This window comes from Capricornis sumatraensis, chromosome 3, assembly GCF_032405125.1.
Source record: "Capricornis sumatraensis isolate serow.1 chromosome 3, serow.2, whole genome shotgun sequence".
Lineage (NCBI taxonomy): Eukaryota > Metazoa > Chordata > Mammalia > Artiodactyla > Bovidae > Capricornis > Capricornis sumatraensis.
Window position 1 is genome coordinate 177,337,905 of NC_091071.1, and position 18,456 is coordinate 177,356,360.

The 18,456-nt window shown below is 60.6% G+C and overlaps 1 protein-coding gene across 3 annotated transcripts; it reads right to left on the reverse strand.

The window, feature by feature from the left end:
• Positions 1-260: 260 nt before the first annotated feature.
• Positions 261-12,371, reverse strand: NBL1 (NBL1, DAN family BMP antagonist). 3 transcript variants are annotated; one of them, XM_068968061.1, is made up of 4 exons: positions 12,316-12,371; positions 2,814-3,008; positions 2,582-2,693; positions 261-1,610 (listed from the first exon to the last, which is right to left on the reverse strand). In XM_068968061.1, the coding sequence occupies exons 2-4, from the start codon at positions 2,978-2,980 to the stop codon at positions 1,359-1,361; spliced, it is 531 nt and encodes a 176-aa protein (XP_068824162.1). In that variant the 5' UTR covers positions 2,981-3,008; positions 12,316-12,371; the 3' UTR covers positions 261-1,358. The 3 variants fall into 3 exon arrangements, with proteins under 3 accessions (XP_068824162.1, XP_068824161.1, XP_068824160.1); XM_068968060.1 differs by lacking the exon at positions 12,316-12,371 and adding an exon at positions 11,541-11,596; XM_068968059.1 differs by lacking the exon at positions 12,316-12,371 and adding an exon at positions 9,882-9,978 and having other exon boundaries at positions 2,814-2,994.
• Positions 12,372-18,456: the final 6,085 nt, after the last annotated feature.

Here is an 18,456-nt window from a genome sequence, read left to right on the forward strand (position 1 = left end):
AAGCGGGGTTCTCGAGGCCCACCCAAGGTACATGTGAGGCCAGAAACAGCCTCTGCAGGAAGGAAGTGGGGAGCCAGGAGCCAGGAGGGGCTCCAAGGAAGTGGGGACCCCTAGGATGTGGGGGGGCCTGCAGACCATGCTCACCTTGGGGGTCCTCCCAGGGCTCGATGCGCAGCCTGAGGCCCTCCCCTCGGGGCACCCTGAGACAGCAGAGTCTCCCGGCGAGGACGAGAAAATGGGTGTTGAAGGAATTTATTCACGAGAAAACTCAGGGTCCCTCGGGGAGACAGTCTACTGGTTACAAGCTCCAGAAGCTCTTGTCGGGTCAGCCGTGAGGGCCGGGGCTCCCCGTGGCAGGGGGCTGGGGGGCCGGCAGGGGTCTGGGACAGAAGAGCGGGTGCAGGCAGCTGTGGGTGCTGAGGGGGCTCCTCCCTTCCCGTCTGCCCGCTGCTCCCCGGGGACCCCCGCCCTCTCTGGGGCTAAAGTGCAGCTGGGAGGCGGGGGCGGGGCCAGGGCACTGGAGCACCTCAGGGTCAAGGGGCACCCCATGAGCCCTTGTGGCTCCTCTCCCTCACTTCTTGAGGCTCACCCCGAGTCCACACTCCACCACGTCCCTCCTGGGAACCCTCTGGGTAAGGGAGACCCCTCCCCAACATCAGATGTGTAGAGAGGGTTCCCCAAGAGGGTGAGGCTGGCTCCACCAACTTTGAGGGGCCTGGAGCATGTGGGGGGGCACTGAGATCCGGGAGGGCGGGAGGGAGGAGGGAGGGAGGAGGGAGGGGTGCTGTCTGATGGAGGGGGTCATCCCCTCCCCCCGGCCCAGAAGGTCCTGCCACCCCTGCCTCGCGTCACCCCCAAGGAAGCCGAGGAAGCCAGTGAGCCTGGCTCCCCGCTCCAGGGCCAGGAGTCAGCGGGGGCCTGCCCAGGCCTGACTCCCAACCATGGGAGGGCACCTCAGTGCCACCAGGAGATGTTGCTCTGGGGGCGGGGGGCGGTGGGCCTTGGCACAGTTTGGAATGCCTCGCCAACTCAGCAGCCTAGCTAGCGACCCCTCTCCTTCCCAAACAAGGGCACACATCTCAGAGGCGGTCAGGAAGAGAGCTCCCCTCGCCCCAAAAAAGAGCCCTGAAAATCTCTGCCCCTGCCCCCGACTCTGGCATATATTAAATTGTGCAGCTTGGCCCCAGCCCCACCCCCTTCAGATCTCCATGACAACCGGGAAGCCTTCCAAGTCCAAGTCTGAATCCAAGTCCATCCAGTGCCAAAAGGGGGCTTCAGCCTCTCCCCCTAACCCTTCCCCGGGAGGGCGAGACCCCCACATTCCACAGGGAGTGGGAGGGGAGGGAGATTCAGGGGCCTCAGTCCTCAGCCCCCTCTTGCTCGGCGTGGGGGGCCCCGGGGGGGTCCTCGGGCTCGGGGGCCTGCCCACCGGGGTGGGGGTGGGGGTGGGCGCCGGGCTGGGCCCCCTGCGTGTCCTCGCCCTGCACGTAGACGCTCAGCCCCTCGTGGCTAGGCTCCTTGCCGCAGGCCTGGCAGCTGCAGTGCAGGATCTTCTCCACCAGCTTGTCCACCCGGGGCACTTCCTCGTGGCCGGGGCACTCCAAGGTCACCTGGGCAGGGCAGATGGAAGAGGAGAGGCGTTTCCAAGGGCCTGGGGGCAGGCAGGGAGGCCCCAAGGGCAACCCGCATCACAGTGCCAAGAATCACCCGAGACCCCAGAAGCCTGAGCCCCCCCGGGGCACCTGGGCACAGTCGGGGGAGACGAAGGGGTGAGTCCCTGCAGGAGCATCCTGGCCTGTCTTCCCACATCCTGCCACCTTCCTCCCCAGCGCCAGGCAGCCAGGAGACCCCCAAACGGCCCGCCCTGCCTGAAACTGGCCCCCAGGGCTCCCACTGCCCTCACCCAGAGCCCCTGACTCCTCACAGGCCGCCTGCCGCAGACCCCCCACTCCCACCCTCGACCTTGCCCCCCTTCTGCCAGCTCCCTGCTGCCTCATCTGCCTGAGATTTTGCATAAGCCGTTCCCTCTGCCTGGGAGAGCCTTACCCACCCACCCCGCTCCCCGCTGCCCCAGACTTTGCCCAATTAACTTCCCCTGAACCTCTGGATCTAAGCCCAGACACTGCTTCCTGGATGCAAAGGGCAGGTGCAAAGGCCGTGTGGTGATCGCAAGCCAAGTAGGTATGAGAGATCAAAAGCAGGTGGGTTGGTGTCAAGGGTCAAGCTGGTACAGAAGGTGAGAGAGGCAGGATGAAGCTTGGAAGGCTGGCGAGCCAGGGCATGGCTTGTGGATGGGCCTTAAGGGGCACGGCGGAGATCTGGGTCTCATTCTCTAACGGTGGGACGCCTCCGAGAGCATTTCAACAAGCGGCTGACGTCAGAAGCAAGGTTCAGAAAGAGCTCGTCTCCTGCAGGTGCTGTCGTCAGACGTGCGAACCCCAGGCGGCAAGGACCGCGCGCGTGCCCCCAGCAGCGGCCCCGAGCCCCGCGCCCGCGCCCAGCAGCGGCCCCGCGCCCGCGCCCGCGCCCGCGCCCGCGGGGCCCAGGCTCGGAGAGGCCGGGCCGGGCGGGCTGTACTCACGATCTCCCACATGGACTGGGCCGGCATGCAGGAATCACAGTGCACCAGGGACTCGGTCGACTGCGGGAAGGTGTTGGGGACGCTGTAGCTGAAGCACTGTCCCAGGCAGGCCCTGCGAGAGGAGACCGCTGTCCGCGTCGCTGCGGCGGCGCCAGGCACGGGCAGCCCGTCTCCTTGCTCCGCTCCGGGCCCCGGCGCGGACCCCACCCCGCCGCCGCCCCCGGGACCCCACCTGTTCTGGATGGACTTTGCCTCACAGCCACTGTGGCCCACAATCTGGGTGATGTTCTTCGCCTCGCACCAGGCGCTCTTATCCGGGAACAGGGCCAGCTTGTTGATGGGCGGAGGTGCAGCCAGCACCATGACGGGCAGGACAGCCCCCACCAGGACCCGCAGCATCGTGCCCACGGCCTCTGGAGCCCTAGGACTGAGCACAGACCGCAGGTGAGGCCGGCAGGGCCCGGGAGGCTGGGCAGAGGGCGGCGGCAGTGGTGTTACAGGTGTGACCCCTGACTCCCTGGGTTCAAGCCCTATCTCTACCGCTTCCTAGCCAAGCACAACCTTGGACAAGTTATTTCTCCTGTAGGAACCTCAGCCCTGGGGCTGCTAATATTGCGAGCATCAGATAGGTATCGTGGAGATTAAATAAGGTATTTCATGAAAAGCTCTGAGCAGAGAGACCAGCAGATAATACACACTGCATATGTGTTAGTCATCTTTATAACTTGCTTTGTAGCTTTAAAGTAAGTTACTTTTCAGTCAGTTCAGTTCTGTCGCTCAGTCGTGTCCAACTCTTTGCGACCCCATGGACCACAGCACGCCAGGCCTCCCTGTCCATCACCAACTCCCAGAGATTACTCAAACTCATGTCCATTGAGTTGATGATGCCATCCAACCATCTCATCCTCTGTCGTCCCCTTCTCCTCCAGCCCTCAATCTTTCCTAGCATCACGGTCTTTTCAAATGAGTCAGATTTTCACAAGCATGTGGCCAAAGTATTGGAGTTTCAGCTTCAGCATCATTCCTCCGATGAGCACCCAAGACTGAGCTCCTTTAGGATGGCCTGGCTGGATCTCCTTGCCGTCCAAGGGGCTCTCAAGAGCTACTCTTAACCTTCATGTAAGTATCTGGCTGCCCCGGTCTGAGCTGGGGCATGCGGGATCTTCGGTCATTGCAGCAGCATGGGGTATCTAGTTCCTGACCGGGGACCAAACCCTGCCCACTGCATTAGGAGCGCAGAGGCCCAGCCACTGGGCCATCAGGTAAGTCCCAAGCAGATGACTCTTTATCTCTGGACCTCACTTTCTTCAACTAAAAAGGGTGGGGTATAAAAGGGGTGGTGGTGATGCTGTGTGACGATGGACTGTGGTGCGTGCTAAACCCGTTTCCAAGCACCTGGCTGAGTCCTGAGCAGTCACTAGCTCCTCCTCACTGGACTGCTGTGGGTCCTCCAGGGCCACGCCTCCTGTCACCGTGGCTACCAGCATTCCAGCATCAGGAAAGCTAACCATCTCCCTGTCACTGTGAAATCTTGGGCGCCTTTGGCTGGCTGAACCTCGGGTAAAAAAGAAAAAACAGCCCCAGACTAGACTGTACTGCTCTTCTGGATGCTCCAAGTCCAAAGTTGACACACACATCACTGTCTGCGGCTCCATTCTATCCTCTGAGTCAAACAAGAGATGATCCAAGCCAAGGGCCTGACCCTCTGAATTGCCTGGAGCGAGGCTGATGCTGCTAAGTCGCTTCAGTCGTGTCCGACTCTGTGCAACCCCAAAGACGGCAGCCCACCAGGCTCCGCCGTCCCTGGGATTCTCCAGGCAAGAGCACTGGAGTGAGTTCCCATTTCCTTCTCCAACGCATGAAACTGAAAAGGGAAAGTGAAGTCGCTCAGTCATGTATGACTCTTGGCGACCCCATGGACTGCAGCCCACCAGGCTCCTCTGTCCAAGGGATTTTCCAGGCAAGAGTGCTCGAGTGGGGTGCCATGGCACCAAGGCGCTAATAGAATCTGCCAGCAGAGGGCGCTGCAGGGCAGCGTGTGTGTCCGAAGCGTGGGCTCAGGGGGGATTTTCCCAGTGTCCCCCAGCTTCATCCTCTGCAGGTTTCACCGACGCCCCCCTGCAAAAACCGTGGAGGAGGGAAGCTTCAGAGACATTCGGAAATGAGAGCAATGCTTACAAGGCGGTCCTCTGGGGGCAAGACACTGGGGGAAAGGCCCTGGACTGGGAGTCAGGCATGCACGTGTGCCGTGAGACCCTGGACACTCCAGCCTCAGGGTCCCCACCTGTAAATTGAGTGAGGTGCCCTGCACTGCCGATTTGCAAACCTGGTAGGGCATCAGAATTCCCTGGGGACTCGTGGAGTGGAAGTTGCACGGTGGGATGTGGTTTTTTTGTTTTGTTTTTACAAGCTTCCATGGTGGTTCTGATATGCAGGGTGGGCTTAAGAAGTGGTCTGGCTCAGTCAAACTGGGGTTCTGTGCCTCAGGACAGTCCCCAGAGGGGCCTGGGTGGGGCTGAACTGGGAGCAAGGGCCAAGTATGGTCCCATCGGCCCCACGGATGCCAGGTACTAGTCAGGCTAGTCAAGGGCCGGACACCTCCTTCAGAACCACCCTTACCCTTGGCCCACTTTCTGCTGAAAGGGGCAGGTACTTGGTGAAAAGCCGGGAAGTGAGAGGTGCTCGGGGATCTTGCTGGCTCCTGCAGGCTAACCTTCTGGGCGGGCTCCTTCTAGGGAGGGCCTGGGGGCTGGCCTGCAGGGCTGCGACCACCTCCACAGGGCTCTGAGCAAGTTCAGCTCAGATCCTGAGCCCTCTCCCTGCACGCGGTCCCCGAAAGCAGAGACAAGTCCCATCTCCCCCAGTGCCCGGGGGACCCCTGCTCCCAGCCCAGCGGGGAGGGGTGCAGCGGGCAGAGCAGTGGGAGGCGAGTCCAGACAGTCTGTCCCATCCCAGGGGAGTCTGCATCCTGACCCAGGCCGTCGCCCACACATTTCCGGTCTCACTCTCTAGACAGACAGCAGCGCCCGTGTTTTCAGGACAACCACAACCTAAGAAAATATAACGCACGTGTTCCTAACTGGCAACCTAATTTTCCAGCACCCTTAGCACCCAGGAGGCTCCGTCACCCCACCAACTCCCTTTCCACCCCCAAGGACCTAGGCTCTGAGTCGGGGCCTGAGCCTAGCATGCTGGCGGAGGCCCACCTAAGGGGCTCCCTGAGGCTCCCCCGGCGAGACCTCGGAGAGGCCCAAGGACTCTTGTCCAATGCCTGACCCCTGCAGGGCTCCTCAGCAAGGCCAGGTCAGGCGGGCAGGGAATGATGGTAGGCTCCCTTAGGATAGGAGTGAAGCCTGGGAACACAAGCCGTGCAGAGGTGAGCGCGGGGCTGGTTTGGGGCTGGGATGGGGAGATGCTGGAACTGGGGCTGGGGGCTGGGACCCCGCTAAGGGATTGAGATGGGCATGAGGTTCCTAACAAGGTTCAGTGGAGGTGGGATAACGATGCTTCAGGGGACCTGCCGCCCTGGAGGGTGAGGACTGGTCCCTTGGGTCAGGTTGGAGCAGACGCCCAGAAGGCAGGAGAGACGCTGAGGGAGAAGCCACCTCCCTTAGCTCCCCACCCCGTCTCGGGCACAGCTGGGCCCACAGTGGGGTGCTCCAACCCAGTCCGCCAGGCCTGGCCTCTCCCCAAGCCCAGGCCCGGCCACGCTCGGCCTCCCCGAGCCAGGAGCCTTGAGCTCCAGCAGAAGCCCGGCCAGGGAGCCTCCTAAGTTCCAGCCCAGGCCCCCCACCGGCGCAGGTGCAGCGGTACGGTTCACCTCTCTGCCCAGCAACCTCAGCCCCACGACAGGAGCGGAGCCCAGTCCTTGAAAACCACGGCCAGGACGCGATGAGAGCAGCCAGTAGGCACCCCACTCAGGATGGTGCCCTTCGCCCAGGGGGTGACGTGGAGGCCGGGCTGGGCTGGGCCAGGAGACAGGGAGCCCCCCTCCCACCCAGCCCCCAAGAGCCCCTGCTGCCCCCGCCCCGCTTCCCGCTGGGGTCAGCTCTCTGCTAGAAGCTTTTGTTTTTTGTTGGCTTGTGTTTTGTTTTTTTTTTTAAGCAGCAGCTCAGTTGTTTGGGGTTTTTTTTGATACAAGTCGGACCTTCCTTCCTGAAGACTTGAGAACCTCCCCCAGGGTCTCATCCCTTCCTCCTGCCCTGAGGCTCACACAAGTCATGGGTCGCCCAGAATGTCAGAGTGGGAAGGGGGTCCCCCAAGCCGACCCCCGTGCTTTGCAGTGGGGTGGTCCCGGGGCCCCCAACAGTCAGGACGAGCAGTGTCCTTCCTCTAGGCCACGCGGTTCCCTGAAGCTGGATGCTGGTTTCCCAAGCACCATCTAGGAGCGCAGAGAGTGTGCTGAAGTTGGGGCCCCCCAGGGGTTCAGAGCCTGGAGGGGAGATTGAGGACGGAACCAGCTGTTCAGAGCAGCAGTCAGATAGCTGGGGGGCGAGGGGGCAGAGAGTCTCAATTCTGGACTGATTTCAGGAGTATAGTTACCAGCACAGTAAGGCCAGGAGGGGTTTGTGGGTATTAGCCCAGCACACCCCCTGTTGGCTTCCCAGTAGTTAGAGCTGCTCCTGACTGTGGGCCAGGCGCTGTTCTAAGGCTTACAGTGAATGAAGCCGCTCAGTCGTATCCGACTCTTTGCGACCCCATGGACTGTAGCCTACCAGGCTCCTCCATCCAAGGAATTTTCCAGACAAGAGTACTGGAGTGGGTTACCATTTCCTTCTCTGGGGGATCTTCCCAACCCAGGGATCAAACTCAGGTCTCCTGCATTGCAGGCAGACGCTTTACTGTCTGAGCCACCAGGGAAGCCCTCTAAGGCTTATATATACACATATATATGTATATATACATATATTCATTTATTCGGTTCTAGGAAATAGATACTGTATTTTCCCTATTTTACAGATGAAGAAACTGAGGCACCAGGAGATTGCGAGAGTCGCTCAAGCTGACTGACACACCAGTGTTGGCTAAAGCCGAGGTATGAAACAGACAGCAGGATAAGCTTGAAAGGTTCACAGGAGAGGAAGACAAGGAACGGTCTGCAACACGCAAGAGGCCCACCCCAGTGGCTGAGGCCGTGTCTCTTAGGCTGAGCAGCTCTCTGGGGTTCAGCCATGGCCAGGGCTGGAAGCTTGGCTGCCCCACAGGGCAGAGTTCAAATCCCACTCTGGGCCCCACGCAGACGAGCACGGACGCTGGCTTCCGAGTCAGGCCTGCTGGTCCTCACACCCTCCAGAACCCGGCATCTTCCCCGAGATGCTTACCAACAACTCAGGCACCCGGGGCCCAGCCCTGGATACGCCAACCCCACAGTCCGGACCCAGGCACGTGAGCCCGGACCCAGGCACGTGAGCCCGGTCCCACGTGGAGCTGAGGCCCGGTCAGGACAGGAGCCCCCACAACTCCCCAGGGAAGGGTCCCCAGAACAGCACGGCTGACAGCAGCCACCCACCCCCCTCTGGGCCTGGTGGCTACAATCAACCCTTAAATTCACCAGAGGGACTCAGGTTTCAAGGAAGACCCCTGGCCCACCCCTTCACTGTAGAGCACCAGTGCAGAGCAAAGAGTCAGCTTCACAAAACAAGTGAACCATCACCCTCTCCGTTTCCTCTCTTGGATAAATCTGAATATTCAGGGTCCTTAAGGCCAGGTAATCCAACACTGTATTAGCACGATGGTCCACTCACCCCCAGACACACACACACACACGCAGAGCCAGCAAAGCCTTCCTTAGAAGAAGGCAAGCCTTTCCCCAGCTCCAACTTCTGCTTTCTGGAACCTCCTCTGGAAACCTCTCCCACTTGAGGCTGGAAGTTCCTCCCTGTGGGCTCAGGTGACACCTGTATTCTCACAGAAGGCAGGTGGGGTTAGTGGGGACATATTTCTCCAATGGATCAAACCAGATGCCCCCAGTCTCTACCCTCCCCGTTTCCTCCTCCCCCTGAGACTCCCCCGCAACACACAGGAAGGACAGGGTCTGGTCTCCTCCATTCACAACTGAGGCTGCGACAGACCCTGGTTCAACCCCTGGCTCACCCACTTGAACCCTTTTTTTTTTTTGTCTTGGCCACTGTGCAGCTTGTGGGACCTCGGTTCCCTGAACTGGGATGGACCCTTGGCAGTCAAAGCACCAAGCCCTAACCGCTGGACCACCAGGGAATTCCCTCACTTGGACCTTTCTGTGCCTCAGTTTCCTCATCTGCAAGATGGGGGCACCTTTCAGGGAAACTGTGAGAGTTAATCTGCAGAGTGCACGGAAATTTCGGGAGAGGGCGCCCGTCACAGGCGGTGCTCAGCAGATGTCCCTGGGAGCAGGGGCCTGGAGTCACTCAGGGCTACTCACCCTCTCTGAACCCTGCCCACGCCCTTCTGCCTCCCACGCCCCCTCCCCCTTCTGCTTCCCTCTCCACCACCCCTCCCTCCTACTAGATCCTCAGCGGGTCCCAGAATATCTAAATCCAGGGCTGTGTCTGCCTTGAAAGGAATTGAATTTAGGGGAAGAAACTCAAGCAGAGGAGACAACGGCTGGGCGAGGGTTTTTTGCTTGCCAGGGTGGGACCCGAGAGCAAGATGCCGCTCAAATTCTAATCCTTGCGCCCTTGGCTGAAGGGCCCGGGTCCCCGAGAGACCAGCAACTCGGTGAAAACAGGCGGGGCCCGGCTGCCAGGCCTCGCACGCTGCGGGTGCGGAGGGCGTGGCGTTCCCGGCCGAGGCCCTGGGCTGGGTGACCAGCAAGGGCGAGGCAACCACCGCAGGTCCTGGAAGGAGTGCCTGCCGGGACTTCCTCGAATGGGGCCACTGAAGGGGGCCGCCGGCAGGCTCAGACCCCCGGCCCTGATCTGCTCAGCAGGCCCTCCCTGGGGTCCGCGGAGAGATTCGGGCCCAAGCTCATCCTCTGCCTCACTGTGTGCCTGGGGGCAGGACGGACCGCGGTTAGGGACCAGACCACTGGCCGCTGGTTTCACCTGCCCCAGCCTCCCATGTGGTCCCGTGAAATGGGAAGCAGGGCCTGGCAGAGCCTATCTCAGCAGATGGTCTCAAGAGGAGTCCAGCTCCAGCACGCTGCTTAGAGCCACCGTGACCCCCGTCAGCGCAGCGTGTCTTCCTTCCTACCGTCAGCGCTGGCAGAGCACATACGAAACCCCCCCGCCCCGGGGGTGGGCACGAAGGGCCAGGCACAGGCCCAGGAGGCCTGCCTGCCGCCGGGCAGCTCCACCTCCCTGGCTTCGCCCCCCACCCCAACCCAGACCACGGCCCTCCTGCCCACAGACCCTCCTGGCCACAAACTGTCTCCAAAACAAATCGATCCTAATGAGCGGCTGCAGGGCCCGCCTAGACATCTGCTCGGCAGAAGTCCCACTGCAGCGGGTACCGGCGTCCCCGCCCGCCCCGCCGCCTGCGACCCCAGGGGCTGGGGGTGGGGAGAAGCCGCTAACTCACTTGGAAATTTCACTTTAAAAGGATGAAGATAGCTCCGCGGGCAAACGCACATCCTCCCGGACCCCTCCTCCTGCACAGGGGCCCAGCAGGAGGAGGTCCAGTTTAGGGGGTGCGGGGGTGGGGGGGTGGGGGTCACCGATGCTTCAGCCTCGCCTTTTCTTTGGCCCCAACTACGGGCAAACCACACCCAAGCAGCAGCCCCAGCATCTGGAGGAGTTTCAGGAGGCCGGTGGTTGCCACAGTAACAAAGGGTGAGGGGCTCCTTGTTGACAAATTGCTTCCCCACCCCCACTCCCCCGGCCAGCAGCCCAGCCTTTGGCCTCCGGCCCTGACCTCTGTTTTCCTGGGGTTCCCGGAGTTACAGGCTGCTGTCCTCCAGCTGGGGGAGGACCTTGGAAACCTGAAAATGTGCCCTTGTCCCCGGGTGCCGGCCACCACCACCACCCCCGCGCCCCGCGCCCCGGGCCACGCCGAGGCGGCCAGCTGCCCCTCTGCTGCTTCTTGTAAAAGATCCGAACCGCCCCGCCCAGGCAGCAGGGCGGGCAGGTGGCCGGTAGCACGGCCCAGTTGTCCAGGCCGCCTCGCGGGGGGTGGAACTCAAGGAAACTGAGCCCCCGGGAAAGCCGACTCCCCTGCCCCTGACTCAGTTCCAGGGAGACGATTCCCGGCCCGGCCCCGAGGGGCAGGCGGAAGGCAGGGGGAGGCTTTCGCTCCTTTTCCCGGGTCTAGAAAACTGTTCCCGGACTCCGCTGGGGGCCCCGGGCCTCCGATCCGGTGGGGGGATGTCTGAATTCGAGGGTGGGGGGCACCAGGGAGACGCACAGACACCGGGAGACAGAGAGAGAGAGAGAGACTCCCACCGCGGGGCAGGCGAAGGGCGGAGGGCAAACAGAAAGGCAGGCACCAACCCAGCGAAACGGGAAACGGGCAGAAGGGGATAAAGAGAGAGAAAGGGGCAGACCCGGAGGACGAGGGGAGCGGAAATCGGAAGACGGAGACAGCCAGATGGGAAGACAGACGCCCAGACACAGAAAGGAGGCACCAGCGTCCCGGAGAGAAGAGGCTCGCGGCGCGGCGCGGCCCCGGGACAGAGCCGGGGGGACGCGCGGGCCCCGGCGGCCGAGCTCCGGGCGCTGCCCCGGCGCCCGCGCGGCCCGACCCGGCCCTCCACCCGCCGCCCGGCTTCCTTTCGGCTGCGCACCGCCTCGCTCGGCCGCGGACCTCCGACCGAGCGAGGGAAAACCCGGGCGAGTCGGGGGGACCGGCTCGGGGCGGCCGGGGCGCTCCGTAGCCACCCCGCGCCGCGCCCGCGTCCCCGCGGCCCCGGCGTCTCAGAGCCGCCCGGGGCTCCCGGAGCTCGGCGGCGGCGCCTCCGCACGGTGCCCGCGGGCGCGCGGCGCTGCGCCCGCGGCCGAAGCCTCTGGAAGCCGGGCGCTCGCGCGCCGGCCCGGGCGGGACTTACCGCGCGCGGCGGAGGAGAGTGCGGCGCGCCCGCCGGTTCCTGCGGGGCTGTCTGCGGGCCGCGGCGGGCGGGCGCGGCGCCCCCGGGGAGCTCGGGGAGGCGGCCGGCAGGGCTGGCGGCGGCCCCGCGAGGCTCGGCTGGGCTGCGCTAGCGCCGTCTGCGGCCCCGGGCGGGCGCGCGGTGCGGGGGAGCGGCGAGCCGAGCGGCTCCGACGTCAGGGGTGTCTCCGCTCCAAATAGGGAGCGAGGGCGGGCGCCGCGGAGGGAGGGACGCGAGAAAGAAAGAGCGGGCGGGCGCCGGGGCCGCGCCCCTCCCGGCGCGCAGGAGGGGGCGCCTCGGCCGCCCGCGCCCCGGCCCCCTCTCTCCCCGCCGCCCTCGAGCCCCGGGCCGGGGTCGGACGCGGTCCGACGGCGCGGCGGAGCTACCGGGGGGCGCCCCAGAGGCGGGGCCGAGAGCCCGGCGCCCCCCATTCGTTCCTTTAAAGCACACTCTGCCGGATTTCTCCGCGCTCGGTCTGCTCTCCGCCTCCCTTTCCCCGAGCCCGGGGCCACCGGGCCGCGCCGGGCCTCCGGGTGACAAAGATGGGGGGGCGCTCCTTTTTCTGGGAAGCAGGCGCTGTTGCTTTGCTCCGAGGGCGTGGCGCCCCAGCCCCGCGAGCCGCGCGCCCAACCCGACCCGCTGCCGGCTGCGCGACCCGGGCCGGTCTGAGCTCTTCAGATTCCGATGGCACCCGACCTCCGCCGGGCCTCGCCTCAGCTCCGGACGCTTGGCTTACGTGTGCAGAGAAGGGTCTGCGTGTCCCGAGGAGGACCATTCCGAACACCGGCAAGTGGACTCGCTTCTCTGGCTCCTGGGATGAGCGCAGCGCCCAGCGCAGGCGGCCAGTCTCAGCTCGTGGGGGAGGAGGGGTACCCAATGAGTCAGGCTGCACTTGGCACCCCCGGGCGCGTTTCGGTCGTGCCCTCATTGTTCAGTTCAGTTCAGTCGCTCAGTCGTGTCCGACTCTTTGCGACCCCATGAATCGCAGCACGCCAGGCCTCCCTGTCCATCACCAACTCCCGGAGTTCACTCAAACTCACGTCCATCGAGTCCGTGATGCCATCCAGCCATCTTATCCTCTGTTGTCCCCTTCTCCTCCTGCCCCCAATCCCTCCCAGCATCACAGTCTTTTCCAATGAGTCAACTCTTCGCATGAGGTGGCCAAAGTACTGGAGTTTCAGCTTTAGCATCATTCCTTCCAAAGAAATCCCAGGGCTGATCTCCTTCAGAATGGACTGGTTGGATCTCCTTGCAGTCCAAGGGACTCTCAAGAGTCTTCTCCAACACCACAGTTCAAACGCATCAATTCTTTGGCCCTCAGCTTTCTTCACAGTCCAACTCTCACATCCACTGATGTGAGAGTTTTTATGGGAAAACCATAAGGTGAAAAAAAAAAAAAGCTTTGTTGCTGAAAAGTAGTAGCTCAGGACACAGATCCAGTTGCAGGGCTTTGCACTCTTGCAGTGGTTGGTGTGGGTGCGTTTCACCCTAGCCTGGCTGGAAGCTCCCAGATGGAAGCAGACCAGCTCATTCGATGTCACTGGTTGCTGAGCATTCTGGTGGCTTCCAGTGGGCTGCTGCTAACTCCGTGGTGCAGGCTGGCCTGTCCGCCTCTCCAAACTGGGCACTGCCTCTCTGTGCCTCCGAGCTCTTGCTTATGCTGTCCCCTCTGCCTGGGCTTCCCTTCCCCTCCTTTCATCTCCTGGTAAAGACGCTCTTCAAGACCCAGATTAGAAAGCCTTCCCAAGACCCAAGGAGCATAATCCCCTCTCCTCTGGTGTGATCCTGGAAGCACAGGACACACACCTCTGTTCCTGGTAATGTCCCTCTAGACCAGCTGAGTAGATCTCTTTCCTCTACTTGACCGTGGGCTCCTTGAAGGCAGGGATCACCTATGTTAGTGTCCCCAGGGCTTGGCAAACAGGGGTACAGTATATTTGGCTGAATTAAGGAACTGTTATCCGCCATAAGTGTTCCCACGAGGATCACTGTAATAGCACTCGTAACAGCTCAGGCATGCTGAGCACCTTTCTATACAAATGCCTGGTTCCATTCTAAGCACTTTCCACCCACACAATAAATCTGTGAAATAAACACTATTGTCCCCATTTCATCAGTGAAAGAACCAAGACCAAGAGGGGTTAAGTGGCTGGCTTAAAGTCCCTCGGTAAAGGGAATGCCAGTGGCCTTCTGCTGGAGGAGCACGTCTCACGGGTTCTAGCCTAATCGCCTGGTACACAGTAGGCACTCGGGAAACGCTGGCCTTTGTGCACACCACTGCCGCTCTCAGTGTGGACCCCTGGTGGGGCAGGGACTGGATGTCTGCACTTTGTAAGTGAAAGTGTTAGTCGCTCAGTCATGTCTGACTTTGTGACCCCATGGACTGTAGCCCGCCAGGCTCCTCTGTCCATGGGATTCTCCAGGCAAGAATCCTGGAGTGGGTAGCCATTCCCTTCTCCAGGGGATCTTCCCGACCCAAGGATAGAACCTGGGTTTTCTGCACTGCAGGCAGATTCTTTACCGTCTGAGCCACCAGGGGTGCATACTTTGTAAGAACCCGCTGCAGGAAGCAAACTGGGTAGCCTAATGAGTTTGTCAAATCATACAGAGAGCCCTTGACAGTCAGCCACCCAACCATCTAGTCAAGGACACGGGGTTTGAGATTAGGTCGCATTCTGGTGAAGACTGGCAAATTACAGGAGGGCTACTGCCCGAGTCCAGCTCCAGCAGCCAGGGATTCAGCCTGAAGGGAGTTAACAGGCCACCATGTGAACACAGGGTCAAGAAGGCGACTTGCTAATGCTGTCAACAGCTATGACTGTGTGCCAGGCATTATGCTAAGCACCATGCCTGCCTTACTGTAAGGAATCCCGACCACAATCCTACTATTATTCCCATTCTACAGATGAGAAAAATCAAGGCATCAAAAGCTTAGTTACAAAACAGAAAGAAAGCCTAGTTACCCTCCCAAGATCACACCACTAGTGATGGACAAAGTCCAGACTTGAACCCAGACCCATCAACCCCAAAGCCCATGCTCCTCTGTCCACCACCCCCTCCTAACTGCCTCGGGCACCGCTAGGACCCAGGGTGCTGGGCCCCAGTGGGAAAGGCAGAACCTGTCACGTCAGAGTCTCCAAGCATGCGGAGATGCACCTGGTTGGCAGCCACGCACCAGTTGCCCCAACAGGCCTGGCTGGCACCGGGCACGGGCCTGCAGCCAGAGCCTGCTGGCCCTGGGCCAGCCTCTTGGGGCCGAGGTAATGCGGGGCCCAGCTCTGGGGTAGAGGGCTGAAAGCCTCTCTCCCCAGCTCATTAGCAGACATCTGGGCTCAGGAAAATGACCGACCTGGAATGTGACTGGGCCACGGGGAGCTGCCCCCCTCCCGGAGTCCCGGGAATGTGAGCTCCCTCCCACAGGGCACGGGCTTGGGACAGCTGTTTCCTCTAATCCCGTCAGCCTGGCCTCGACAGGGGTCCAAAGCCCTGCGCTTTCCCGGAGAGAGAGGGAGAGCGAGCCAGGGTCCTCCTTCCCAGGCTGGCCCGCCGACTCAGAAGGTTGGTACTGGGGCCTGGGAGAGCCATGGTCCCTCCATCTCCTGCAAGATAAAGACCAAGGGTGTCCGTGTGTCCAAGTGTGTGGGTGGGAGGGGCCGTGGAGGAATCATGGAAGGTTCTGGAGGCGTCCTGCTTGGGTTTGCATCCTTGCTCCACCACCCAGCGTCTCTGCAAGTTGTTTCCTGTTTGGGCCTCGATTTCCTTCCCTGCAACACGCAGCTGGTAACGGCATGTCCTCTATAGAACTGCTGGGACTCACTGACTTATTTAGCAAATACTCAGGGTGCCGACTATGTGCCAGACAGGCACAGAGGTGCCAGGGCCACAGCAACGGGCCGGACCAATGAGGTCGCAGGCCTCAGGAAGCTTCAGTTCTGCCACTGGGAGCCAGAGCAGGTACACATAAGCAGAAGAATGGGTTTCTCATAATCCAAGTGTCACAGAGGAACTAACCAAGCCAGGGCGAGGGACGAGACTCAGAAGACACAGCAAAGAGGCGACGCTTGAGGCAGATTATGATGAGAAGGAGCCGGGACTCGAGATAGATGGATACGAAGTACTCGGCACGGTTCCTGGAAAATAGCACACGCCCCAGAAAATGAAAGCTATTTTAGGGAGGTTTGTGCAGGGAGTCAGAGTCCCTGGATCAAACCCAGGCTGTAGCGCCAAGCTTTCTCTCACCTCAGCCAGGGAATGCATGCCCTGAGCCTCAGTTTCCTCATCAGCGAAACAGGAGTTTTAGCAGTGCCCAGGCTCACACTGACAGGGAGAGTTCGCTGAGGGACGTGTACGTGGAGACTCGAGCCTGGCATCTGGCCCCAGCTGGCCTGGAGGAAGGGAAAGCTGCTAGAGTCGCATTATCCCTTCTCACAGACGCAGAGGATGTGCTGAGGTTCCCTGGGCGAGTCGGCAGCAGATCCGAGAGCAAAATCAGATCGCCTGGCTCTGGGCTCGCCCCCGGGGCTGGGGATTTGGGAGGACTCTGTGTCCCGCCGTGGGCTCACAGAAGGAGGAAGGTGGTGATGGTGTGACGCCCTCTGGGGTCTGCCCCCAGAAAGCTGCTGGGGGCCTGGGAGGTGTGGACCCGGCCCCAGATGAGTGCAGAAATGCCAGACGCCCTTTGTAGGAAGGTAGGAAACCAAAACTCAACAGGAGGGGCCGAGGCTGAGAAGGGGGGTGAGAAAAGGGGAGGGCTAGAGAGGAGGCAGCAGTCCTGGGAATTTCAAAGCGGATATGGAAACTCACGTCGCTCTGACCCCAGGGAAGGTCCCTTTTCCACTCCAGTGGTGCTTACGGCCGTGTCCTCATCGTAATAATGAGGACAGCGATGCCACCTGGAGTGTGGCCCAAATGCCAGCACCGGGGTGATGGGAGTGACCCCCAGCCTCTCACTTTCCTGCTTGTTTGTTTCCTCCCCCATCATACCCCCAGGTCCCCTCAGCTGGGGTTCCCGGACCCCCGAGGAACCCCCCCCCCCCCACCTCCAACTGACACCCCAGAGCCGGGCTCTCCAGAAAGGGCCTCGTGCCTGGGATCCTCCGCCCTGCCACTGTGGTCAGCGCGGAGAACCGGGCTGGGGTGCTGGGCAGTGTTAGGCACATCCATTCTTTTATAAAGTTCCTTCTCCATTCTTCCATCTCGGCTTCCAGCTGCCCACACATATCCACAGGGAGTAGGAGAAGAAATTTTCTCTCTCCTCAAGAGGTGGTCCTTCTGTGAGCATTTAACATCCCACAGAACAGTTGTTTTGTTTGTTTTTTTTTTTTTCCCTCAAGGTTTTTGTGCTCCAGATAAATTCACTGAAGAATCCTCCGGCTTAGGAACACGGATACTGGAGAGAGAAGGCGCAAAAGACCACCACGTGGGCATCTGTGCGGCCCCGCTGCCAGGGACCTGGCTTCTGACCACATCCACCGGCCAGCACAAAGAACGCCAGCGGCCAAGTGTGTTCCCCACGAGCCTGTCCTCCTGGCCAGAGCGTGGCCCAGGGACATAGCTGACCCGGGCCGGGTCAGTCAAGTCCTGTCTCTCCGGAGCCTGAACTGGGAGGTGCGGGGACTGGGCTGGTGAGCCGAATCGCGTTAGGGACAGGACTCTAGAGAACGCTGCCTGCTGAAGGAGCTGACGAGGGCTTGGTTCTCACCCCTCAAGATTCACCTTTCCTTGGACTCTCTGAACTTTTCCAGTGTCTTACAATCTTAAGCTGATTTGAAGGAGTTTGGTATTTACATCCTTAAAAGTCTTGATCAAAACAATACATAAAAGGCGCTTGCTCCTTGGAAGAAAAGCTATGACCCACCTAAACAGCATATTAAAAAGCAGGGACATTACTTTGCCAACAAAGGTCCGTCTAGTCAAGGCTATGGTTTTTCCAGTAGTCACGTATGGATGGGACTATAAAGAAAGCTGAGTGCCGAAGAATTGATGCTTTTGAACTATGGTGTTGGAGAAGACTCTTGAGAGTCCCTTGGACTGCAAGGAGACCCAACCAGTCCATCCTCAAGGAAATCAGTCCTGAATATCCATTGGAAGAGCTGATGCTGAAGCTCCAATACTTTGGCCACCTGATGCAAACAACTGACTCACTGGAAAAGACTCTGATGCTGGGAAAGATTGAAGGCGGGAGGAGAAGGGGACGACAGAGGATGAGATGGTTGGATTGCATCACCGACTTGATGGACATGAGTTTCAGCAAGCTCTGGGAGTTGGTGATGGACAGGGAGGCCTGGTGTGCTGCAGTGCATGGGGTCGCAAAGAGTCAGACATGACTGAGCAACTGAACTGAACTGATACATATTATTACACATATATGTATTTGACCACTTACTAAGTGTCTAGCACAGCACCGGGAACTGGAGACAGAGTAAAGCATAAACCTGCCCTGGAAGGAAGAAGGGCAGACACACAGAGCTGGGAAGCAGAGGGCAGAGGAAAAGTTCTTTGACAAGGAAGCTGCCCAGCACAAGGCCACAGGGTTCAGAGGAGGCGGTAGCCTCGGGGGGCTGGTCTTCCTGGGAAAGGCTTGCTGGAGGAATGAGAGTTTATACAAGGGCTTCGAGGCGTGAGCAGGACTTGGGCCGGCTGAGGAAGCAGTTCACACTCAGAAGGAAAGCACCTGGAAACACTGATCTGCACTGGACAGACATGTGCCCCTCAGAGCTCCAGAGCACCACAGCAGCCGCTGCCAACACACATTTTCTGGGCTGGCCCAGAAGCAGCCTCAGCGTGCTTTCTCTTTTCTTTAAATATTTGTGTGTTTGGCCGTGTCAGGCCTTCGCTGAGGCACCCGGCATCTTCAGTTGTGGCATGCGGGATCTAG

Bases quoted from the DNA above. Each gene is read 5' to 3' on its own strand.
- NBL1 (XM_068968059.1), bottom strand. From the start codon at position 9,978: ATGTCTAGGCGGGCCCTGCAGCCGCTCATTAGGATCGATTTGTTTTGG. The intron at 2,694-2,813 runs GTGGGGTCCCGG...CTCCTCTCGCAG, and splicing joins GCAAAGTCCATCCAGAACAG to GGCCTGCCTGGGACAGTGCT. The intron at 1,611-2,581 runs GTGAGTACAGCC...TGCCCTGCCCAG, and splicing joins CCCAGTCCATGTGGGAGATC to GTGACCTTGGAGTGCCCCGG.